The 25,915-nt window shown below is 34.0% G+C and overlaps 1 protein-coding gene across 9 annotated transcripts in view; it reads left to right on the forward strand.

Moving 5' to 3' along the window:
- KIF21A (kinesin family member 21A) overlaps nucleotides 1–25,915 on the forward strand; it is a 151,383-nt gene that overhangs the window by 85,105 nt on the left and 40,363 nt on the right. For 5 of the 9 annotated variants that reach the window (XM_058743115.1, XM_058743109.1, XM_058743108.1 and 2 more), the window contains exons 8-17: nucleotides 4,340–4,535; nucleotides 4,932–5,121; nucleotides 5,491–5,554; nucleotides 10,694–10,897; nucleotides 16,726–16,764; nucleotides 20,837–20,927; nucleotides 21,337–21,454; nucleotides 21,849–22,037; nucleotides 22,483–22,682; nucleotides 23,764–23,871. In XM_058743115.1, the coding sequence (XP_058599098.1) occupies nucleotides 4,340–4,535; nucleotides 4,932–5,121; nucleotides 5,491–5,554; nucleotides 10,694–10,897; nucleotides 16,726–16,764; nucleotides 20,837–20,927; nucleotides 21,337–21,454; nucleotides 21,849–22,037; nucleotides 22,483–22,682; nucleotides 23,764–23,871 (1,399 nt within the window). The remainder of the gene's footprint in view (nucleotides 1–4,339; nucleotides 4,536–4,931; nucleotides 5,122–5,490; nucleotides 5,555–10,693; nucleotides 10,898–16,725; nucleotides 16,765–20,836; nucleotides 20,928–21,336; nucleotides 21,455–21,848; nucleotides 22,038–22,482; nucleotides 22,683–23,763; nucleotides 23,872–25,915) is intronic. The other 4 variants (XM_058743111.1, XM_058743116.1, XM_058743113.1 and 1 more) reach the window with 1 other exon arrangement.

Genomic DNA, 25,915 nt, shown 5'->3' on the forward strand with positions numbered 1-25,915 from the left:
GTTGAACATCTTTTCATGTGCCTGTTGGCCATCCGGATGTCTTCTTTAGAGAAGTGTCTATTCATGTTTTCTGCCCATTTCTTCACTGGGTTATTTGTTTTTCGGGTGTGGAGTTTGGTGAGCTCTTTATAGATTTTGGATACTAGCCCTTTGTCCGATATGTCATTTGCAAATATCTTTTCCCATTCCGTTGGTTGCCTTTTAGTTTTGTTGGTTGTTTCCTTTGCTGTGCAGAAGCTTTTTATCTTCATAAGGTCCCAGTAATTCACTTTTGCTTTTAATTCCCTTGCCTTTGGGGATGTGTTGAGTAAGAGATTGCTACGGCTGAGGTCAGAGAGGTCTTTTCCTGCTTTCTCTTCTAAGGTTTTGATGGTTTCCTGTCTCACATTCAGGTCCTTCATCCATTTTGAGTTTATTTTTGTGAATGGTGTGAGAAAGTGGTCTAGTTTCAACCTTGTGCATGTTGCTGTCCAGTTCTCCCAGCACCATTTGTTAAAGAGACTGTCTTTTTTCCATTGGATGTTCTTTCCTGCTTTGTCAAAGATGAGTTGGCCATACGTTTGTGGGTCTAGTTCTGGGGTTTCTATTCTATTCCATTGGTCTATGTGTCTGTTTTTGTGCCATAAATGCCATCTTTTAAGTAATTACAAAGTAATTAAATATTGATAACTTTTTACAAAGTTTTCTAAAATTTGGTATTTCTTTACATGTGGAAAACCTGTTTTAATGTTAATTGAATGAAGTATAGGATGTTTGCTGTTTATTAATTTTGCCAGTATCACTGATATTCCTTTTTCCATACTTTGCATCATTCTGATATGTTTTGTCAGCTAAACTCATTCTTCTGGTAATTCATTCCTTTTCATAAACATTAACATGTTTGCTTTATAAGTGGAAGCATTTTTGGCATTTCAGTTTAATCATAGTGTAAATCAACAAGTTACAGACAACCACAGTGAAGCTTCAATGTTTTCAATGGTCTGACACATTTATCGGAAAGATCATTAGATGCTGTAAAATGACCTGCTAATTAGACTTGCAAACTTCATTTTTGAACAACTGTTATTCAGAGAGTTTTGATAATGTTAAATCTACGTAGATTTAGGGGTAAAGTTCTGTTTTATAGAATTCAACAGTATTATTTTTATATGTCTTCCTTTTATGTAGTGTTTGCATTGTCTTACCTCATTTGTCTCCATGCATATTCTGTGTATGGGTGCAATATTGCTTCCTTTGTTGTATTTTTCTTTTCCTCTATATTCTTAGGCTGACCTTTAGTATCACTCTGGGTCTTAAGACACCAGTTTTTGTTTTTTCAGCCAAATAGAAGTTTTTCAAGTTTACTAAATTGTAGCTCTTTCCTATATTTATTTCTTAGCTGTAAAACAAAGCAGAGCTGATAAATGTCCTCCCCTTATAATTTTCAGTACTTTCAAGTACTTCAGTACCTCCGAAACTTTGCTTGCCCTGTAAGCAGTCTGAGATATTTGCACTGTGGGCCTTGAATTCCTCTAGAATTTAAGATTGGCTGCAGCTAAATACAGATTGGCTACAGTCTCAGCTATCTCCCACCCATTTCCATACTGAGTGCTAACTCTTCAGTAGAAAAGACCCCTTCTAAGTCTATCCTTAGTGAGCCTCAATTCCTGCTTAAAATTTTGAGGTTGAACTTCTAGTAAAAGCATTATATTTTGTATAAGGCTTAGTGAACAGAATAACTTTGTTTTGTAAAGTCTGTGCAAATTTCTCTTTTTAAAAAAACGTTTATTATTTATTTCTTTTGAGAGGGAAATAGAAGAGGGGGGTTGGGGGGTTGGAGAGAGAGAATCCCAAGCAGGCTCTGTACTCTCGGCACAGAGCCTGATATGGGGCCGATCCCATGAACAGTGAGATCATGACCTGAGCTGAAATCAAGAGTCAGAATGTCATTCAACTGAGCCACTCAGGTGTCCCTGTACAAATTACTTTTAAAGAAAAATTAGATCAAAGGCATTTTGGGAATAAGTTGCATTTATTTATGTGTATAATTTAGTGACTTTTATTTTTTTAACTGAAGCTGGCTGTCATAAATTTATAATGTTTAATATAACATTACCACAAATTTATAGGAAAGATTTTGAAAAATACAGAAAAATATAAAGAGCAAATGAAAATAAATTATATTTCTATTACCTATAAGTAACTACTGTTAATACTGTGATGTATTTCCTCCCTAATGTATGATATATGATATAACATGATAAAATAATATATAAGATATATAACATAATAATCTATTTAATTGATATGGTTTCCTTTAAAACAGAGTTGTGGTTTTATATAAACTTTAAAAATAAACAGGTTTAATGTTTTCTTTGAATTTTTCATAAATACAACCATTCTTGAAATTTGTATCTTTGGGATTTTATTTAATATGTGATCTTTTCCTTATATAATAGATCTTAGACCCTCTCATTACTGGCTTTCACCATTCTTCTTGAGCACTTGATCCCAGTGCTTCTTAAAATATTTGTGAAGGGGACATTCTTCTATCCCACTCCTCAATTTGTGGTGGGTTAGTACTGTTCATGATTGTAGTCAGCTTGCCCATTTATGACTTACCATGTATGTTCAAACACACTTGAACTCCATTCAATATACCATCATTGATTACAGCAAGTTCAAATGTTGTAAAAGTCTAAAATGTTTACTCTCAATTTCTTTATGTATTGTGAACATGTAACAAATAATTTTCATACTGGCACCGAACTGGGACTGCACTTTGAGTAGTCATGCTCTCTAATCAGTGTCTGTAACCATCACTCTTGCTTGATTACCTTATTTTCTTCACCAAAAGAAAGAGCTAGAGATGCACAAATTGTTTTAACTTTCTGACCTCCAATAAGTAAACATTATGTATATGTGACACACATCACAATTACTAATGACTTACTAGGTTCCAGTGTTACACAATGTATACTGAGCAACAAACCTTGACCCTTATCCTTTAGCAGTTTAGGGTCTAAGGATTGGGGTCTATCAAATTTAAGTAAAATAATAATAAAATCAACAAAAAAGAGATACACAAAAGATATGAAGAAAAGAAAGAGAGTAGGCTGAGGATTGAATTCTTGGACTAGATGATACCTGAGTTGAATCTTGAATAATAGTAAGAGTAAATAAGGATGAACAAGTATTGACAAAGGGAAAGAGATGGGTGGAATGGAGCCCATTTTAAAAGGGTTACTATGAGTGCTATGTTGAGATTATTAGGGGAAGGTGGGAGTGGAAGCAGACCAAGAGGCTACAGGTTAGAATTGATAGGCATGCATTTCCTACCCAGGTGGGTGAAGTAATTCCTTAACTGCAGTTCCTATACATTTTCCAGTTAAGTGTTTATTATAATCGCCATGTCTGTTTCATTGACAGACATAATAGCTGGGCATACCAAGCATTTCACTATCCCATTATTTGGTTGGCAAAGTATTTCATCATGACCATAAAGTACACTTTTCCATTTTTTTTTCTGTGTAATCTAGCTGAAAACTCAAGGAACTTTGACCACTCAGTCACAAATGAGGTTTTATATTGTAAAACATGTGGATATACTAAATACTCTTCTTGTTCAGATGATAGTATTTTATGTAAATTTCTTTACTAATATAAAAATCAGTATACCAGTGATTAAATAAAAAGAATAAAAATGGGGGCACCTGGGTGGCTCAGTTGGTTAAGCATCCGAGTCTTGATTTTGGCTCAGGTCATGATCTCATGGTTTGTGAGACTGAGCCCCACATAGGGCACTGTGCTGACAGTGCAGAGTCTGCTTGGGCTTCTCTCTCTCTCCCTCTCTCTCTCTGCTCCTTCTCCACTTGTGCTCTCTCTCCTCTTTCTCAAAATAAATAAATAAACATTGAAAAAACCACTGAAAGTAAAAAAAAAAAAGAATAAAAATATAAAATCCTGAAATATGAAGTAAGTAATGAAATAAATGGTTTTTGAATGTTACTTGTCATATTATGGGTAGGTTGACTTTTAGAACGATTTGTTTGCATTGCTTCAGAAATATTTTGTAAAGAGGTGTGAAATATATGCACTTACACTTTCTCAAAGTATTTTGGGTAAAAGAATGATAATAAAACCTCATTTCCCCCAATTTTACCTAAGTAAAAAATCTTTTTCCTTAAGATAGTCTTAAGGCATGAAGGGCTTTTAAATTTGTTTTTATTTTTAAGGTAGTAGTATCAATCTTTTGGTATCCTAAAGAGAAAATACTATTCAAATGGCAGGATATTAAAAAAATGCTTATTTCAGCATTTTACTTTTATCTGTAAACCGAATTATTCTTTTTAACTTTCAGCCAAACAATCATGATAGCATGTGTTAGCCCTTCAGACAGAGATTTTATGGAAACCTTAAATACCCTGAAATACGCCAATCGGGCTAGAAATATCAAGAACAAGGTGATGGTCAATCAGGACAGAGCTAGTCAGCAAATCAATGCACTTCGTAGTGAGATCACACGCCTTCAGATGGAACTCATGGAGTACAAAACAGTGAGTGAATGGGTTTGACTTTGCATTTTGTGGTAGATCTTGCAAATGCAGTGGTGTCTTTTTGTGATGGCTTGTACATATATGTCTCTGGAGTCTCTTGTCTATCAAAATAGTGACTTCCTTCCTTTTGGAGATCAAATTCTTTAGTTTTCCTTGTGGGTGACCTTTATTATTGTTCAGTATATCAACCTGACCAACCTCTTGTTTCAAAAGCCTTCTTACTTCATCACTTTCTTTAGTGACAGATGTACCACAGAGGGATGTAATAGAGGGAAAAAGGTCTCTTTTGCCTTGAGGCTGCTAAAACAAAAGGGCTCTTCGTTGTAAAAGTGCTTAAACAAAACTCTTGTATATTTAAGACCCCTCAACGAACCAGGACGTGTTTTCCTTTTCTAGGGTAAAAGAATAATTGACGAGGAAGGTGTGGAAAGCATCAATGACATGTTTCATGAGAATGCTATGCTACAGACTGAAAATAATAACCTGCGTGTAAGAATTAAAGCCATGCAAGAGACAGTTGATGCATTGAGGACCAGAATCACACAGCTTGTTAGTGATCAGGCCAACCAGGTTCTTGCCAGAGCAGGTATGTGTGTAAGATGGGATGAATGAGGGATTAACTCTTGGAGAGCAGGGAATATTCTTTGTGGTCATTAATTACTTGGAATATTTAAAGTAGAAATATCAAACTGTGTATAAACAGTCTGAGATTTTAAGTTAAATACTTAATTTGTAAATAATACAAATACAAATTGTTTCTTGAAGAAACAAAATGTACACTTTGCTTTAATATTATTTTATTGTCTGCTTATGTCATTAAGAGTAGGAAATCTGTTGTATGAATTGTATATTAAAGCATTATTGTTTTGTTTCCATAACTTTTCTTTTCTCCTATTCTGTTTTGTTGAAGTTTTTAATTCAAAGGAAATTCTAAAGTTCATATTTTATCTTGCAGGTGAAGGGAATGAGGAGATTAGTAATATGATTCACAGTTACATCAAAGAAATTGAAGATCTCAGGTGCAGTTCATGTTCTTAATATGTAATGCACATGTTTTGGGCTTTGCAGTGTAGCAGTATTGCTGTGTGTTAAGCATATTGTTTAGTAACTGTTCACAGTGATATCACAGCCCTTTGATGAGGTTAACTTTAGGAGAATAGGTACTTATCTTTCCCATAATGTTATATTCCAAACTACTTTTCTCTTTCCTCTTCCCATATTCTCTTTCTGTATTATCCTCTTCTCGTTGAGAGCTTACCCAACCTGACACACAGGATGGGCATAACTCATATCTGTGAGGTTACCTTTGGTGCTTTCACTCCCTGTGCCTCTTTCCCTAACATTTGGGAATGGTCAGCATAAATAAGTCATTTCTAATTTTTTAAATCTGTTATTATTCTTATTCTTTTCTACTTCTCCAGCTGTTCTTTGTGTGTGACTCATTGAATCCTGACCAATTTTCCTGCCTCTCTGGTACACACAGAGGCTCCTCCAACACTCAGTTTATACAACATAGTACAAATGCTCACTGTATGTGAGGCACCATGCCATGGACTGAGCAACTATGACATTAACAAGGAGTTTACAGTCTAGGTGGGGCGACTTACATAAATAGTAAATGGAATGACAGAAATTAGTGAAAAGAACACCCACACCTGGTGTGGGAATGTGGAGAAGACCACTGAATTCAGACTTGGGTAGTACAGGTCAGAAAGCAGGTCAGGGATACAATTCATTTCTATAATATTTTCAGGTTCCATGGTCCGCTGTGATGGCTGAGCTACTTTCTCTTGAAGTAAAGCTCCATGGAGAGCATCTAAGGAGCTCAGATCTCATTTCTGCTACCCACTTGCAGAAAATAACCAAGTGACCAGACCAAGTGGATATCATCTTTCACAGCCACCCTAACACTGTCCCATCTTGTATTCGTGTGTTCTTTCTCTTTCCTTTGAGCTGTTTTAGAGATTCTCAGAAACAAGTGCTGTTTCCATTGTTTCTGCCGCCACAAGGCACACTGAATCCCTTAAGTGTTTTAAAGAAGTGAAAACAGAGGTGCCTGTGTGACTCAGTTGACTGAACATCTGACTCTTGATTTTGGCTTGGGTCATGATTCCAGGGTTGTGGGATTGAGCCCTGTGTCAGGCTCCGAACTGAGCGTGGAGCCTGCTTAAGATTCTCTCTCTCTCTCTCTCTCTCTCTCTCTCTCTCTCTCTCTCTCTCTCTTCCCCTCTCCCCCTCTCCCCCTCTCTCCCTTTCTCCCTCTCTCCCTCTCCCCCCTCCCTCTCCCTCCCCCTCCCTCCTTCTCTCTCTCTCTCTCTCTCCCTCTCTTCCTCTCCCTCTCTTCCTCTCCCCCCCTCTCCCCCTTTCCCCTTTTCCCCTTGCGTTCTCTCTTTCTCTCTCTAAAAAAAAAAAAAGTGAAAACAACTAAGATATCTGATGTGGTTGTAAAGTTACTCAAATAACTGTTACTTTTATTTGGTAAATATGTATCTCTAAAGTTTACCTTTTTGGTGGAGACTTTTGGGGCATTGGGTCCTAGGTCTAGTCAGTAGCTAATCTGGACTTATAGTTTCTATCCTGTGTTGGCAGTGCTCTTTCTTGCCTATTTCCCAAAACTTAGTTTCTGACCTCACTCTGTAGACCCCGTCTTTACCATTCCTTGAGACATAACTGATATCTCTTTGAATTCTTGAAGATTCTCTTTCTCTTTCTAGGTTGCTTCTCTTTATCTCTTTTATTTCTTTGGCACTGGTCAACTGTTAAGGCTAATTCTAAGCTCTGGTTCTTGTGCTCTGTTTCTTCTCCTCCTTCTTCTTTTTTTAAAGTTTTAAAAATTTATTTATTTTGAGAGAGACAGACAGAACAAGTTGAGGAGGGGCAGAGAGAGAGAGAGAGAAAGAGAGAGAGAGAATCCTAACAGGCTCCATGGTGCCAGCACAGGGCCTGACGAGGGGCTCAAACCCACAAAACTGTGAGATCATGACCTTAGCTGAAATTAAAAGGCAGATACTTAATCAACTGAGCCACCCAGGTTTCTTCTCTTCTAAGGACATATCTAACCTAGATTTCACTTTAAGACAAATGGCTTGACTAGTGTCATTATTTCTTACAAAACAGAATCGTTTCTACTCCATCCAGTGGCTAAATACAACATCTAATATCTTCCTTTTTTAGACCATTCTTTAAGCCATTTAGAAAACAGAGATGACTCTTAGGCTCTGAGTTCAGTGATCAAATCTTTCTTGGTGTAAGTTAATAGTTTGTTGTGCTTATCCAGAATTCTTTGATGGCTCTTTAATTAGGTGTATCCCACTCCTGAGGGTAGTCTTCTAGAATTACAAGACTGCAATTTACAATTTAAAAATAATGTATGTATGGAATAAGCATAAATGAGCTTTGAATTTAAATGAGATTACCTGGGTTGATATTTAAGCTTCTATTTATTAATAAGTGTGTGACCTTAGGCAAGTTACCTAACATCTCTGAGCTTTAGTTTGTTCATCTCTAAGAATGAAGTAATACTTGCTAGTCTCCAGGAGTTATCATAGGGCTCAAATGAAAGAAAGAACAGGATTTCACAGTCTAACACGGTCCAAGTTCTCATATCGTGTTTTTTCTACTAATTCCAACTCCAATCCATATTTCTTTCAAAACTTTTTCTTCAGAAGGCATTTATTCACAACTCCTTTAACATAATGCACATTTATGTTGATGCTTTGCCACTTGGGAATGTTTATATTTTATATTTTAAATTTTATTCTAGTTGTAAAACAATACTAATTTCCTTCTAATAAATTTACATGTCCCATTAGTTGTTGTGAAATAATAATGGGTACTAATTAATTAATTCTTGGTTTTGGGGGGTTTAAAATTTTTGCAGAAAGTTTTGAGAAGATAAGAAAGTATAAAAAAAAGTCATCCATATTGGTACCATCTGGTAGATCTGATGTTAACATTTTGATATATCTCTTCAGTGTTTTTTTCAATGCATTCTTTAGCAAGATTTAACTCAGGGTAGATATATTCCTTTGCTATCTTTTCTTTGAAATGTGACAATATATTATGAACATTTTTAAATGCTGTTAAATAATTTTTTAACATGATTTTTGCATGATTCCATGAGGTACTATTTTGACATTGTAATCTATTTATTTAACTAATCTACTATTTGATAATTATATCATTTCCAACTTTTTGATAACAATAGTTATTATTCATTAAATACATTATCATTCTGGTAGGGAAATGTATTACTTTCATTCCCATTTTACTAAGGAAAGAGTAGAGGCTTTTAAAGACTAGTAGTCCATGATCAAGTGAGTTACAGAGCTGAGATGCAAACCCTCTGTCTGCTCCTTCCTAAAGAGGTCTGTATACTTCCCCTCATGACTGACTGCTTGGTTTCCTATTAAATGAAATGCAGGAAGCAGGGTGGGTTGGTGAGTGGGAAGACAAAGAGAAGGAAAGAGAGAGTTGCTATAAAAAAAAGCCCCAAGGGAACTTCTGCTAATGTGTCATGGGCTTTGTGGAGTTGGTCCCTGAGGGGTTCAGCTTTTATCAGTACAAGCATTGAAGAAGCATTGAGTATACGCCCACTAATGCAAACCTAGATCATTACAAAAAAGAACTTGTCCGATTATTATAAGAATGAACCGATACGAGGCAGGACATTATTGATAGCTAACTTATTATATTTTCATTTATTCTTAACATTCATTATTATGTACCTGGGCTATATTAAAAATACAGAAAAGTGTAAATTTTGACTTTGAGTTTTTATAGTTAAACTGACTTCTTATAGTTAGGTTATGCTCTTAAATAAAAACATGACACCATCATATTCAGAATTTTCCTTAAAATAACTTTGAGATCATTTAACCTGGAAGTTTGTACACAGAAACTTAACCATTTTAAAATATTGTATTGTTATTCTTCTCACATTTGACACCAGACACTGATTTGAAATATATATTCACTGACGTATGTACACTGTGTTTATAGCTGAATTCAGCAGTCATGAATAATTTTGGTAGACAGTGAAAAAGCACAGAGCTATGTCTTATAGAGCTTACAATTGCAAATTAATCTAGCATATTTCTCTGAAATACTTGGATAAATGGTAAAAGTGCTTTGCAATATAGTTTTGACACAGATACAGTAATAGTACTTTCTCCTTACAGCCCTGTGTCAATCACCCTTGTGCCAAATTGACCTTGGAAATCTATTATATTGAAGTAGATAATTACATTCTTGATCGTTTAAATGAAATAGAAATAAAGGACTGGTCTAGTGGACTCTGAATCCCTTTTTGTTTCAAGAGTCCAGCTCTTTTAGAATCTCATCATTCTGTGTTTTTTTGCATATTACTGACAGAACATACATTATTCTCCTGTCATTGTTAGAACTGCTTGAACAAACAAAAGAATGTTTTCAATTATCAAACTCAGGTTTCCTTGGAGATACCATCTTTTCCCACACCATGTTTAGGAGCCAGATGTCTTTCAGCCAGTTAGGGGCAAGTTTGACTAACTATTCCTTACAAAGATTTGGAAATGCTATTATAGCATGATGAATGAGGAACTGAAAGAAAGGCGACCATGCCGCTTGTAGATTTTAAGTTTAAATGATGGGTTGACAAAGCAAGATCTCTAGTGCCTACTGGCCAGAATGCAACTAATCTCATTACCATTGGCACTTTTGAGCACTAAGAATGTTATTTCAAATTTATAATTACTTATTCAGGGAATTAAAAAAATCTTAAACATTAATGTTTTTGAGCACATTTATTTTAAAAAATGCTACCTTGTAGCAATGTTGAAATACATTTTGGAAAACTTTTTGGCATACAAAACAGCATATTTAAAATGTTCCCCAATTAATTCCTAGAGTAGTCAGATTTGTAGAGACAGAAAGTGTAATGGTGGTTGTGAGGGGCTGGGAGGAGAGGGAGATGAGGAGTTAATGCTTAATGGGCAGTTGAAGAAGATGAAAGAGTTTGAAAGAGTTCTGGAGATGGATGGTGGCCATGGTGGCACAACAGTGTGAGTTACTGTGCTGCAGACTATACACTTAGAAATGGTGCAGGTGGTAAAGTTTATGCTATGAATTGTATTACTACAATAAGAAATGTTTCTTGTTTAAATATTTTTATTCACTAGGGCAAAATTATTAGAAAGTGAAGCAGTGAATGAGAACCTTCGAAAAAACTTGACGAGAGCCACAGCAAGATCACCGTATTTCAGTGGATCGTCAGCTTTCTCTCCTACTGTACTGTCCTCAGACAAAGAGACCATTGAAATTATAGATCTAGCTAAGAAAGATTTAGAGAAGCTGAAAAGGAAAGAAAAGAGGAAGAAGAAAAGGTAGTGTTATAAAATCACTGTTATATGAATCCCTGTTTTTCTTACTTTACAGAATATCTTAATTTGCAATTACAGTGAGTATACATAGTTTCACAGTATATTAATGAAAGAAATGTCATTTAAATTAGCTGACAATTGCAATGATATACTTTTAATTGTTGATCTCTACTTGTACGTAAGAAAAATAAGTTTAATTATAATAATGTAGTGGATTTTTAGACTATGACAAGGTAAAATTTCTATTAGAAATTATTTTATGGTTTTTGAAATAGCTGCTTTTGCATTCCACTCATCTTTTCTGCAAAGCTTGTTCTACCATTACAACTCACTGTTTTCATTTCTTTCTCATTTTCTAATGCAATTAAGTAGTCTCCTGGATATAATCTGATTCCTGTCTAGATTAGTTTAACTAAAGGCTAAACTAATCCATCAGACTGTCATTTAATGTCATTTAGTCTCTTCAGTATTTTCTGCAGGGCTTCTAATTTGATTATGTCAAAGTTATTTATGCTATTTTAGGCTTTTTGAATCTTTCAGCAAGGAGTCACTCAGCTTTTCACCACCGTTCTAGGCTTTCTTTTCGTTGCATCCTGATAATATCTTCCTCTGAAACCAACTGGGCGCAAAGAAGAGGAAAATAAAAATTTGACCACTTGTAATGTGTGGGTGGTTAAATAGTCACAAATTCTTTATGTGTCTACATACTGATTCTGTGGTGCAGTCACATTACCTACTAAACATATTTTGGATATGCCAGTCAAATTAATTTTAAGCACTTTTGGCTAGATATTCAAAAGTGGGCACAGCTATCAAATGGTTTGTTACAAGAGGCTTGCTTTGTAGAATTATTATTGACATTTAAACTGCTTTGCTCAGTCTACTTAGAAATTTTTAGGCAACCAGGCATTTCTTCCTTGAACAGTCAGTTGACTAAGTAATTGGAGGTTTAAATTTTTCAAATTAATTCTGCTGTGGTGTCCTTGAGTTAAAAAGGAATGATTTGAATAATGAAAACAAGGAGTTACACATTTATGGTTAGGAGGCATTGCAACTGAATTTGCATTCTTAAGATACTAATGTCTTAATAGGTGTTTTTCATGGATGACTGATTATGGCAGCATTAAGATACATAATGATTAGCTTTAATGCAAGGCTGTTAAAAACAAAACCGTGATCACAGAATTATATGATCCAACATACTGCTTGAGTGAAAATGGGGCTTTTGCTCATGACTTACTATTTTCTTGTATAATTCAGTTCTATAGTTGGTCAAAATATCAAATGGTTTGATTTGTTTTTAAAGGTCTTGGTGGTTTGTGTTCATAAATAGTAACTATAAGCAAGGTCTGTTTCTCAAGGTCATGAGCTGATTCTGCTCTTTTGTTTTGAGGTAAATTTAGAGATGTTACCATAATCACCCGTTTGGTATGAATGATGAAAAATAGGGATTCCAATAGAAACCTAAGTTGTTTTTGACATGTTTATAGTGATCATAGGTATCCTAAAATAATACTTCTTTTTTTTTTTTTTTTTTTTTTTAAATTTTTTTTTTTTCAACGTTTTTTATTTATTTTTGGGACAGAGAGAGACAGAGCATGAACGGGGGAGGGGCAGAGAGAGAGGGAGACACAGAATCGGAAACAGGCTCCAGGCTCCGAGCCATCAGCCCAGAGCCTGACGCGGGGCTCGAACTCACGGACCGCGAGATCATGACCTGAGCCGAAGTCGGACGCTTAACCGACTGCGCCACCCAGGCGCCCCCTAAAATAATACTTCTGATAGAGGTTATCTTTGTGACAGTGCAGGGCAGTAAGCATTTTGATTATAGTACTAGAAGAAAAACATTTTATTATTAAGATTTGTCCCTGTTGCTTTTAAGATAAAAAAAATTAAACAGCTGTTATTTCAAATTGAAAAGTTGATAATTTCAGTGATTATGGTAGATGTAGTAATTATTATGATAAAAATAATAGCAGATATTATTGCTAAGAAGACCTCATTGAACAAATGTATTTAAACATAAGAACCCAAGTGAAAAAATAAGTAATTTTTTAACAAAAAGTGATATGAGATTAAAAAATTTTTGATGGGGAAAAAAACTAAACTGGATAAAGTAAATTTAGAGGTAGTGCCTTAATTACCTGTAGAAAAAAAATGAGTGATAGCTTAGAATGAGAAAAACAAATTAGTAACTCATAATATGATACTTCAGAAAAGGCTTCATAAAGCATTTTCATATACATGCTATAATGTGTCTTTGTAGAACTAAAACCTACATAATGTAGTATGAACCGAGAAAGGAAAAATTTTCTTGCAAGCCATAAACTGTGTGAAAGCCTTTAGAACCAATTTATGCATTTATATTTATATATATTTATATCCATATAGTAAATTTAATAGTTTTTCTTACCACACTCCATTCAAACCTTGTTGTGGATTTAAACATGAAAATGAATACTGTTTTACTTAGCTTGATTAAAGCATTTCGTTCATCATTGTTAACTTTGCTGTAGATCCCAATAACTTTTAGGTTGCATGTAATGTAAATTCCTATTTTTAAAATGTAGGCAAGCTGTCATTTTAGCTAAAGGGTTTGCTACAGGTTGAAACAAACAAATAATAAACAAAGAGTTCCAGAAGTATTTAGAATGACTGCAGCTTTACTGAAGTTAGTGTTTAGTCTTCTATAGGAATTCCTTGGAGACAGTAGTTCCTGTTTAGGTGTATTGATTCTGATTGTGTTGTTTTACATCCCTCATATTTATTTTATTCATCAGAGAGAGCAGTGTAAAATTTGGGTTCTGCCTCAACCCTACGTACAGAATAAGTTCATTTAGTTCATTTAAAAAATTCTTTGGAATTTGGGACTAATTTTTCTCTAGAAAATGTTATGATGACTCACATAAAGTGATTTTTACCCATTTTGTAGTGTGGTAAGAGCAATTCAGAAGGGAAGAGGAAAAGGAAAAAAATGGACAAGAAACTTTCTCTCCTTTCATGGATGTAGGCAACCTTTGGAGGAAAAGTGTGAATTTGTGCCTTAGCATCCTTTTTATTCCATCTGCTGACCCCCTGTGTCCTTATGCTACCTGCCTTGCTCCAGTCAGCTCTCATGTAATTCTACCCCACTCCAAACGAACTGTTTCCAATTCCAAACTCGTGTACTTCCTTCTCTCCTCCCCTTAAATTTACATTTGGTAGCAAAGCCATCTGGCTAAAGGCATCCGTGCCAGTGAAGTGACTTATAACCAATAAGCCTCTTTTTAAGGATGTTTGTAATTTTGAAAGAGGAACCATTAATTCAAATACTGAGATTTTGGACAGCAACCTCATGAAGGAAAAAAAAAAAGATCAAGTTATGTAAGGAAGATTTTTACCCTCTTTTAGCTGAGAGTTTTCAGGATCTATCTGGGGATTCATTTATGGGTTCAGATTTCCTACGCTGTCCTCATTCTCATAGCTGCTTTCTTTCCTCCCCACTAAAGCCACAAATTATTTAGAAGCTCCATTTCTTTTAATTTACTGTGTTTTTTATTTGTCAGTTTTTGGTTGTAGTGACTATGGGGCCTCTGATAAAAGTTAAGTGTTGGTAGGAGGAGCGGTAGCTGGGTTATTTTTATGTCAGAAACTGCATTTATGTTCAAGGAGGATGTCATAAGTCCCATTTTACATGAAAGTTTAACTTTCTTCTGCATCAAAGTCTTTATCAAATCTACAACTAGCTAATATCTGGAGGTTTAAGGTTTATTCTTCTACCTGTCTGTGCATATTTTCTATTGAGCTATAGAATCATCCATACATATAGATAAGGGAGTGTAACAAAATCAGGTAAATAACTGAAGAGACTGTATTACCTATTTTTCAGTAACATAAAAGTTAAAATTGTTGGCAAGGTTTGTCATTCTCTCTCTCTCCTCTTTTTTTAAATGTTTACTTATTTTTGAGAGAGAGACACACACACAAAGCATGAGCAGGGAAGGGGCAGAGAGAGAGGGAGACACAAAATCTGAATAGGCTTCAGGCTCTGAGCTGTCAGCACAGAGCCCAACATGGGGCTCGACCCACGAACCATGAGGTTGTGACCTGAGCCAAAGTCGGACACTTAACCGACTGAGCCACCAAGGTACCCCTCTCTCTCCTCTTTATGGAAGAAACAGCCCTTCTCCATGTGATGGAATGAAATGAAGTAAAAACTCCTTTAAATTATGGAGAAATATCAGATTATTATTTTTCTGCCCCTCCACTGTCTTTTGAACGATTTGTCACAATGTTCTTCCAAGTAACAATTGAAAAGACATCCTAAGTTTATCTACTTATTAGCTCATGTCATCCATACATTTTAATACAGTCCTCTTGTATAAGGTAAACAAAAATTCTGCATATTAAACACAGGAAATTTAAGCTCTTTGCCAGGAAACCATATCCTTTGAGCCACAGTGGCTCATTTTCATCAGTATAAGATTAGATTAGGCATTATTCCCCATGTTTTTGGATATCTAGCTTTAAATGACTTGAATTATAAAAAAAAACTTTACTAATTCATCAGACTGCATTATCCTTGTGTTTAGTGGTGTCAGGTTGAAACTCTAGAAACACATAGATTTCTTAGGTGATGGCTTTATTTTCCTTTTTCTAGCCATTATACTGGAACTTTTGATCCCTACTGAATATCACTCTAGAATTTTTTCCCAGAAAGATTGCTAGTCTCTTCTTATAATAGCAGTATATACGTTGATTGTGAAAACCAATCGCAGGTGCAAGCACATGAAAATAACTGGCTTGATGAAATAATTTATACTTAAGACTCAGTCTTTTCATTTAAAAATATTGATGATTCTGAAAAATATATTTGGAATTCTGGTGAGAAGTGTGCTATATCAAGATTGCTATGTGCTTAATCAGAGCCTAGCACATCTATCTTTTTGTTTATATGACAAATATTGGTATTCAGTACATTCCATTGAGTAAAGATCCCCAATTCTGTGTATTGGGTATTGTTTAAATTATATTTCAAAGGTTCTAAGTACATAGTTATAATTTTTCTTATACTTTTCTGATTGAGAAACAATCTTACTAATGGAAAGTACTACATTCCCCATTTTATTGCCACCTTTGCCTTAGTCCTTTTGATAGTTTCTAATTATTAGTACAGTGATATGACATTTTATTTTCATTTAATAAAATTACAGTTTTCACTGACATCATAACAACCATATTCATTTGACTGTAACACCATTTCATATATAATTTTGAAATAGAAATTTTTTTTAGATTTAGTGATGTTCACGTGTAGTATATTAAAAATAGAAAAGAAGTTTTAAACGTAGTTTTCTAGTATGTAGTATTAATGGTATTTTCGTATTATGGTAGAAAGGCATTACTTTTTGACGTTCTTTTAATGATGCCATGAAAAAGTCTTCTGTGAAGATTTAAAAGGAAGAGGATATCATTGAAAGTAGGCTTTTTGGGGGAAGCTGAGAAAATCGATCCATTTTAAAAAGATTTAAAAAAGCAATGGCATCCAAACACTCTCAATACTTACCAAGTTATATAAACTGAGACTATGCATTTAATTGCTGAATAGCTTCAACTGATAGTCTATATATTCTTCTTAGACATAATGCTGCTTGTTTTTCTACTTACTTTTTATTCATTCAAAATGTATTGCCTTTTTACTGTGTATTGTCCTTTGATGATATCTTTTAAAATTTATTTTAAAGTCTTCAAGCTCATGTATCATTTTTACCTTCTTACCACTTTCGCTTTTTACTGTCTGGTTTGTCCTTCATTGGCTTGGCCTTCCAATACTGTGCCTCGTGATTTTGAAGGCTACAGAAACTTGAGGAAAGCAATCGAGAAGAAAGAAGGTTGGAATATTTCCCAGGTTTTTTATTAAAATGTCATTTAAATACTTAGTTGCCATTCACAAGGAAATGTGTTATAGAATTATAGATTGTTTCAGACTAGATTAGCTTGGTGCTCCTAAAATTAATGATGATTTTATAAAATTGACAAATATACCAAATGTATTTTTAAAAACAGCTTTTTAAGAATAAAACCCTCGCAAGTTACATGGATTAAAATTCAGGCAATTTCATGTGATTTCAGAATAAATTATCCTAATTATGATAGTGCTTAATGACTTACCTTTTTTAGGTTAAAAATGATGCCCCCCAAAACTCACCATTGACTTTCAGAATATATCTTCCAGAAACTTGTGAGCAGACTGGGAACTTTTAATTGGGTGGGAATTGAGATTTTGTTGCAGCCCATGCTAAGTCACAGGTGGATTTTTCTCTCCCTCTTTCTTATTTTGTATAATATTTGTATATACAAATGTATTTGTATACAAATATAGATGTATTTGTATATATGAATATTTGTAATATTTGTTGTTGGAAAACAACATTAAATGGCAACAAAGCAAAAGGAAACTATGGCATTACTACAGATAAGCTATCCAAGACATTCTTAAGTTGAATTATTAAAACAAGTGTTGCTTTTAATATGTATTTGAGGTGAGTGTCAAAATGAGATAATTTCTTTTCTCATTTAAGTTTGAGCAAAATTTATGTAACATTTCTGAACTCCTTATGTAATAAAAATTTGCATTTTAGTCATTCAGAATTATAGTTATTTAAACCAGGATCAAGTAGTATTTTACTTATCATAACTTCTCTTCATAGATTTTTCTGAATAAACCTCCAGATTATATAATCAAAATGATTAAGAAAATGATATTTAAATATTTTAGAAGCACCAGTTTAGAAATTTCATCTCTTACTTAAAATAAGCTGTTTGAGAACTTTTACTATGTAATCATCAGTTATAGTAATATCTTATTTTAAATATGAAAACTTAAAAATTATATTTTATTGAAATTATTTAATAGTTTACATCCCACAATTATATTCCACATATTATATAGTATTCAACAATACCTATAATTTATTCTATAATTCTATAACTTATTTAAAGTATTTAATAATGAGAATATAACTCTAATTATAAGTTTTACTAGAACTCAACTAATTAGTATATTTAGAACATTATATTTGTCATTAGAATTAGATCATGGCATTAAAAATGTGAGATTTCTTCTCTTTCAGAAGGTCAAAATAAAATACATGGTTAAAGTATATAGAAGGAGTCTTCTGCCTTAAGATATTCAAGTCCTTTAAGTGTCTTTAGTGAGTAAAGTTTGTTTCCAAGTTTTATATCGTCCTTAAAGGATAGCAAAAACAGAGCAGTTTTGTGCTCCAGGATAGGGCTTTTCGAACATGAATATACATACAAATCACTTGGCTGGTTTGATAAAATGAAGATTCTGATTCAGTTAAAACTGAACTAGAGCCTGAGATTTTACTTATCTAATAAGCTTCTCAGTGATGCTGATACTTCCCTGAACTTGAAGCATAAGATTCTAGAATACTGACCTGCAGTCGAGACACTGGTTTTAGTCCCCTTGAGTGGATTAATTTCCCCACAACACAGCTTTTTAGGTTGTCAACAAAAATGTTGACATTTGTTGTCAAATGTCAAAGAGGCTAAACCACATGATCACTAGTGTTCCTTCCAACTCCAAGATTCTGATTCTGTGTAACGTGCAAACTTAAATTTATCTTTCATTGCTGGTTAGATAGTTACTTTAGATATCAATTTGTCTCACTTTATTGAGGAAAACTTGAATATTTGTGGTGCAATAATTATAAAGCATCAACTTATATTTTAAAAGCTTAAGCCTTAAGTGGTATATAAAGGTAAATTAATAATGTAAAGTTATAACTCCTGATCTTTCTGTATCAGAATTGGTATGAATAGCTTATAATGTATGAGTTAACTTTAAATATAAGTGAAAAGTAACATTTGCTGGACACTAGTGACTTGGAGAAAATAGGAGGGTTAGAATAAAGTGGTTATCTAGCTATAAGCCTAAACCTGAGTAAAAGAGAATTTGGGTTGCAGTTTATGTAATGAAGTGGCCACCAATAACAAAAATTGTGTGCTGCAACAGTTACAGGTGAGTAAGGAAGGCTGCATAGGGGAGAGACTGGGGAATGCTGATAAGAAAGGTCTTTCCAAACACATTCTCCTGTCCTGGCCTTAACCTTAACTTCAAGTATAGTCTGAGTACATGGTACTGTCCTTTGAATGGGATGATGGATGAAAGGGAGTTTCCTTCTAGATTTTCAGTTGGAACTGCATGATAGAAAATCAACAGTCCTAGTATAATACAAGTGATGTAAGAGTCGTTCCGTATCATCAGCATTTTTCTCTAGCAAAATGATTTAACAACATTCATGGAACCCTGTTATAGTTTACTTGATTTCTTTCCAGCTAAAATTGTTTTATTGAAATTTCTACTGGTAGTTCCTTCTCACTCTAGTGACATGCTGTCTTCTATGTATCTTTATGCATCTTTCAGTTTATGCCATCAGACTAACATAATTAGTGCATGAGATACACAGAAGTGACAAACAGAAGTTCTCATGTAGAGTCATAGAGATTAATATATTTAACAAACACTTACTGCACATTTATTATGTGCATCCCTTGGGTATGGGGGACATAATGCTGAGTCAAACAGAGATGATCCCTGCCCTCACAAGGCCCACAGTTTAGTGGGGAAGATAGAAATTAAAGAAGTAATCACATAAAAAAACATAAATTAAGAACTCTGAAAAGTGCTTACAAAGGGAAGTAAGTATTTGTCTTACTCTGAATACAAAAGTATCTGTAAGAATTCAGACCTAGGGTTAAACATTACAGTTTAATAATAACATAGCTTAAATAAGATTAAACTTTTAGCCTAGACTAAAAACAAGTCCAGGTATTAGGGCAGTTTTTTAGTGTAGCAGAATATCTGAAAGAAATGATAGTGGTTCCAAAGTTATTTTGATACAGTTTTTAAGCTGTTTCAAGGGGAATTTTATTGGGACAATATTGCCTTTTGAGCATTTTTTTAGTCTTGATTTAAAAATGTTACAGTAGCACAAGAAGAAATCTTTCACGTATAGATTTACTTCAAGTTTACTTTCTCAGTATTATTTAGTTTGATTAAATGTGTGAGTCTAGCAAACAGAAATGTAACTTCTATGTATAATTGACCATGGTTGCTAGGCCATAAAAGAGTGAGTTAAGTGTGAAAAACTTTGCTCGCTGTAGTGTGCACTGTCTTCTTAGGGCCACCAGAGCTGAGTTAGTTTAGCTATAAACATCACCTAACGTCAGTATGTAGTTAGAGCTGTTTAGTACCAGAAGACTGAAGAAGAGGCTTCCATTTGTATGGCCAATCTTGTGGCAGACCCTGGTATTTCCTAGTCAGTCAAAGGTTAGGCCGAACTTCAGACAGTTTTGATGTGCAAAGACCCATTTTGGTGAGAACATTTTAAGAAGAGTCCTGTGCTGTAGATAGGGCATCTGAAAAAAGAGCCTGTGCCATTACTAGCGGATGCAGCCAGTGTAGACAAACTTTGGTGCACAGATTTATTCTGGATCTTTAAATTTATTCTTAAATGTATCAGGTCACCAATAAAAATGCTGCTTCTGTATCTTTGTATTTAGATGGGAAAAGTCATATATTTAGATGAGAAAAGCAAAATATTTGTTTTGATTTCCTTTGAATTTAAATCATCTACATTCTAATTAATTGACTGTTACTGTGACTAGTTCTTAGCTGTCTCCTCAGATCTCATACTCTAGGCGATAATCTATTCCTCAGTGTTTCTAGAAAATGATCTTTTTCCCAATGATAAGTCACTATGGCTGGAATGGCAATTTCTACTTTCCTCTGAAGCATCAGACATAACTTTGCTCAAATGATAAACTCTTAGTTTCTTTCCATAAGTAATTGATGGTTTTTAAAATCTGGGAGACGAAAGTGAACACCTTTCCTCTCTACTTAAATACTGTATCTTTTTGTTCCTTTTTTTTTTAAAGTGTGGCTGGTAAAGAGGATAATGCAGATACTGACCAAGAGAAGAAAGAAGAAAAGGGTATTACAGAAAGAGAGAACAATGAATTAGAAGTGGTAAGTATGAAAGAATGAACTTGTAAATTTCAGTCCTTGAATTTAGCTTATTTATGGTTACGATAGCTACTAATTTATATGTAGAAAAGGGAAATAGTTATCATGCATCCATTTTAAACTATTTGCTTAAGGATTTCTTTTCTTCAGAAATGTGAGCCATAAAATACTGGCAACTCTCAATTTTGTGCAATGTGAAAGCATTGTGTGTGTGTGGATAGAATACTGTGAGAGAAAAAACACTATTTTATTTAAGACAAATTATGTAATACCCTTACAAGTGTGGAATGATTTTTGAAGTACTGAAAGGTGAAATTTGTATACTTCTGTATTTTGTACTCTGGCAATCTAATGAGGTAATCAGTTTGTTTTGCTGATATTGGACTATTAATAGTCACAAATCACATTTTAGGAAGAAAGTCAAGAAGTGAGTGATCATGAGGAGGAAGAGGAAGAGGAGGAGGAAGAAGAAGATGACATTGAAGGGGGTGAAAGCTCTGATGAATCAGATTCCGAATCAGATGAAAAAGGTACTTGCTGTCTAGTACAAGGACAAAGATTCATTTGGGGAATATGTTTAAAATTTGGGGAGAGAACATTCTCCATTTCCTTCTTGATGAAGGCAGCTTTTACAACTGCCAACCTGTGTATCCCTTTCCAGCCTCATGTTTCTGCCCTTACTGGATTTAGTCACTATGTGATTTCCATTCTTATTTAGTACAAATAGTATCTGTTGTCACTGCTTAGTGTGAATGCTGTTAATTTACCACCTTTTCGTAGTTTTGGGGTTACCCAGGATATTCTCCTTCTAGCTGCGAAGTGAATGCCTGGATGTACGTGCTCGTTTTCATGCTCTTGCTCAAAAGCTGGAATTATGATATTGTTGCCTATTGCAGTATGTTTATTTTCTTCCTTTATAAATAGCCAATTATCAAGCAGACTTAGCAAACATTACCTGTGAAATTGCAATCAAGCAAAAACTGATTGATGAACTAGAAAACAGCCAGAAAAGACTGCAGACACTGAAAAAGCAGTATGAAGAGAAGCTAATGATGCTGCAGCATAAGATTCGGGACACTCAGTTGGAGAGAGACCAGGTGCTCCAGAATTTAGGTAAGAATTACATTTAATTCTAATTAAGGTTCCAATTAAATTGCCAAAATGGGTGTTTATCATTGCTTCCCTTAGAAGAAAGAAATTACATTAGTGGCCACATTAAATATGAGTTTGTGTCATGTTAAATATTGCCTATTTTTTTTCCATTTTGATACCTATCTAGGCTATTTAATTATTTTGTCCAAAGTTGTGGCTGATTGTTTTAATGTCTTAATGCTGGAAACATTTATTAAATTAAAAAACAAAACAAAACAAAACAAAACAAAAACCTGTTAAACAAGTTGAGAGTAGATAATAAAACAGAGAGTAATTCAAAGATACCCTGGCTTCTTGAAGTTTGTGTTTGGGAGGTAGTTTTTCTCTAAGGTCATAAGTTATAAATCTGTGATGTGAAAAATCTGTGTCTCACAGAAACAAATGCAAATATCCTTTGGTCATTTAGGCTCAGTGGAGTCTTATTCAGAAGAAAAGGCAAAAAAAGTTAGGTCTGAATATGAAAAGAAACTTCAAGCCATGAATAAAGAACTGCAAAGACTTCAGACAGCTCAGAAAGAGCATGCAAGGTTGCTTAAAAACCAGTCTCAATATGAAAAGCAATTGAAGAAATTGCAGCAGGATGTGATGGAAATGAAAAAAACAAAGGTACTGACTGTATTTTGTTGAGGATACAATTAAAATCTGATGTTGAGGATATTTGTTTCATCTGGGACAAAAAAATTATTGTGATTCTTTCCATATTCAATAAAAGGGTAACCGAGTCTTACAAATGATGCACTTTCTTTTGGCAATTAGAAGTTGCTTCCTGCACTCACTCATCCATTATCAAAACCTTTCTTCAGAGTAGCTGAAAATCATGTGGTTGAAAATAGGGCTTCTTTTGACTCTGATGGATATCTCTCCTCCTGAAACACGTAAAATATTTCAAACATGAAAAAAATCATTAAAAATTACATAATGAACACTATATACACTATCTTAAACACTACAGTTATACGGAAAATCTCCTATGTATTCCTTTTTGATCATCTTCTTTCCTGAAGAGGTAACAAGTATCTTGAATTTAGTGTTTATCATTCCCATGCATAGAAGAATACACATTGTCTTCTCTTAACAAAACAGAGTATGTGAATTCTGATCTGTTATCTGTTTTTTCTGTGGGATGAATTTTTCTTATTAACATTTGGTGTGAAAATCAGCAAATGTGAAAATGATTTAGGAAGTTTCAGATTCTTATGTTGTGTCTTTGCTGAGGACAACAATAGCTAAAATTATTAGGTGCTTACAATATGCCAAGCATCATTATAAGCCCTCTTCAGGTATTACTTGTTAAATTCTCAAAATAGTATAATGCCACAGAACTGTTATTTTTTATATATATATTTTTATATATGAGAAAATGAAAACCTAGGGAGGTAAAGTAATTTGTTCAAGGTCTCACACAGCTGCTGGTAATAAGTACCAAAAATTCATTCAAATTATAGAACAATTGAACATTTATATAAAAAGCATAAAGCACTAAGCAATTTGATAGGAATATATTAGAAAAGTTATTAGAAAAAGAAATGTACTAATCCCACAAAAATAAGAATTGACCATTTAAAATGTGCAACAAAACTCCACTTGTTTCTGTTAAGTATTCAGAATTCTAACTGCTTGCTTCCATTAGTTTAATGAATGTTGTGATAGGGTAACTCCAATAGATGTGTTCACCTAATTTTTTTAGGTTCGACTAATGAAACAAATGAAAGAAGAACAAGAAAAAGCCAGATTGACAGAGTCTAGGAGAAACAGAGAGATTGCTCAATTGAAAAAAGATCAACGTAAAAGAGATGTGAGTGGACTTTAACTTTCAGTTATATACAAATCTTGTACATTGAACAAGCTTGTTTAGTAAATGGAAGAAAATTTTCTTATAACTTTATTTTATTTATTTATTTAAAAAAAAATTTTTTTTAACGTTTATTTATTTTTGAGACAGAGAGAGACAGAGCATGAATGGGGGAGGGTCAGAGAGAGGGAGACACAGAATCTGAAACAGGCTCCGGGCTCTGAGCTGTCAGCACAGGGGCCCGATGCAGGGCTCGAACTCACGGACCGCGAGATCGTGACCTGAGCCGAAGTCGGCGCTCAACCAACTGAGCCACCCAGGCGCCCCATCTTATAACTTTAACTATTAAATGCAGGTTAAGGACAATAAGCATAAGGACAATAAGTATGCATTAATTTAGTAATATGGCAGTTATTATATGGATTATAGGAATTCAATATACAAGCTTATGAAAAACAATATAATGTTATTATAAATTTTGTTAGAGGCTTATTTCCTAGATGATGAGATAGGAGAAAATGGCAAAGATATAATTGGTTATCTCTAGGGAAATCAGGTAACTACTTATAGTCTTGTATAAGATAGTGATTTTAGGATGGTTCCAAAGACAGTTTCACCTAGAGAGTCTTAGAGATGTTCCTGAATAATAACCCAGTTTCACTAGAGGTGGCTTTAATAAGAGCGCAAAAGTTTTCATATTCTTTCACTCAAGAATCCTGCTTCTTCCATGAACTCAGACTAAGAAAATAATCTAAAATAAGAAAAATTGTTATGTATTAAAATCTTTAATCTAGAGTAATTTGTAATAGTGAAAAACATAAAAATAACCAAGATACTTGACAGTATGGAGAATAGTTAAATAAATTATAGCCCATCTCATTTAATAGGTTATTATTCATCTATTGAAGATTAGGATTTGGAAACTGCATAGTAAAATGAAAAATGACTGTGATTTAACATTAAGCATAAAGTAGCATTTCATATATGCATGCTTGATTAAATGAGGGAAAAATTTTAAGGATATATACCAGCATGCTAACTTTAGCTGTGTCAAGATTTTAAGTTATAGCCTATTTGTTTTTCATTCTTTCTAAATTTTGGCAATATGGTTATTTCTTTTTTTTTTAATGTTTATTTATTTAGAAAGAGAGCATGAGCACAGTGGGGTAAGGGCAAGAGTCAGAGGCACCCCAGCAATTTGGTGTTTTCATTTATGGTGTTTGTTGTTGTTTTTTTTTTCTCCTCAGAAGAAGAGGCCACCGTGGTCTTTTCTCCATTGTTGGTTAGGTTTCAGCTTCTGTTCCTTTTTTCTTGCTCAACTTTTTCTAAGTCCTCCCTGGAGAAAATCTGAGCATACAGCATAGTTTAGAAAATAGAAACCTACTCTGGGAAATAAAAAGAAAACTTAAGGAGATAGAAGAGAGTAATGACAGAGAAAAGTAGGTATTTTCACAAGATGACTTCTGTATTAAGGCTATATTTCTTTTTTTTTTTCCTATTAAAAAATTGGCATATATTCATGAGCCATAAAGTTTGCTCTTTTAAACTATACAATTCAAGGTTTTAATATATTCACAGAATTGTGCAACAATCATTACCATCTTATTGCAGAATATTTTTTATCAGTCCAAAAAGTAACTCCATATCCATTAGCAGTCACTCCCTATTCTTCCATCTTCCTGGCCCTGGCAGCCATTCTGGTATACTTTCTGTCTCCATAGATTTGCCCATTGTAAATGGAATATATGATATATATAGCTTTTTGTGTTTGGTTTCTTTCATTTAGCATGATGTTTTCAAGGTTCATCCATGTTATTACATGTATTGGTAGTTCATTCCTTTTTATGACTGTATAGATAGAGCACATTTTGTTTTTGCATTCCTTAATTGGTGGATATTTGGGTTATTTCCACTTTTTGGCTATTTATTTTTAAAGTTTTTATTGCAGTTCTGGTTAGTTAACATACAGTGTAATATTAGTTTCAGGTATACAGTATAGCGATTCGACACCTTCATATGATACTCAGTGCTCATCAAGTGCATTCCT

The sequence above is a fragment of the Neofelis nebulosa genome, chromosome 8 (genome assembly GCF_028018385.1).
Source record: "Neofelis nebulosa isolate mNeoNeb1 chromosome 8, mNeoNeb1.pri, whole genome shotgun sequence".
In the NCBI taxonomy this organism is placed as follows: Eukaryota; Metazoa; Chordata; class Mammalia; order Carnivora; family Felidae; genus Neofelis; species Neofelis nebulosa.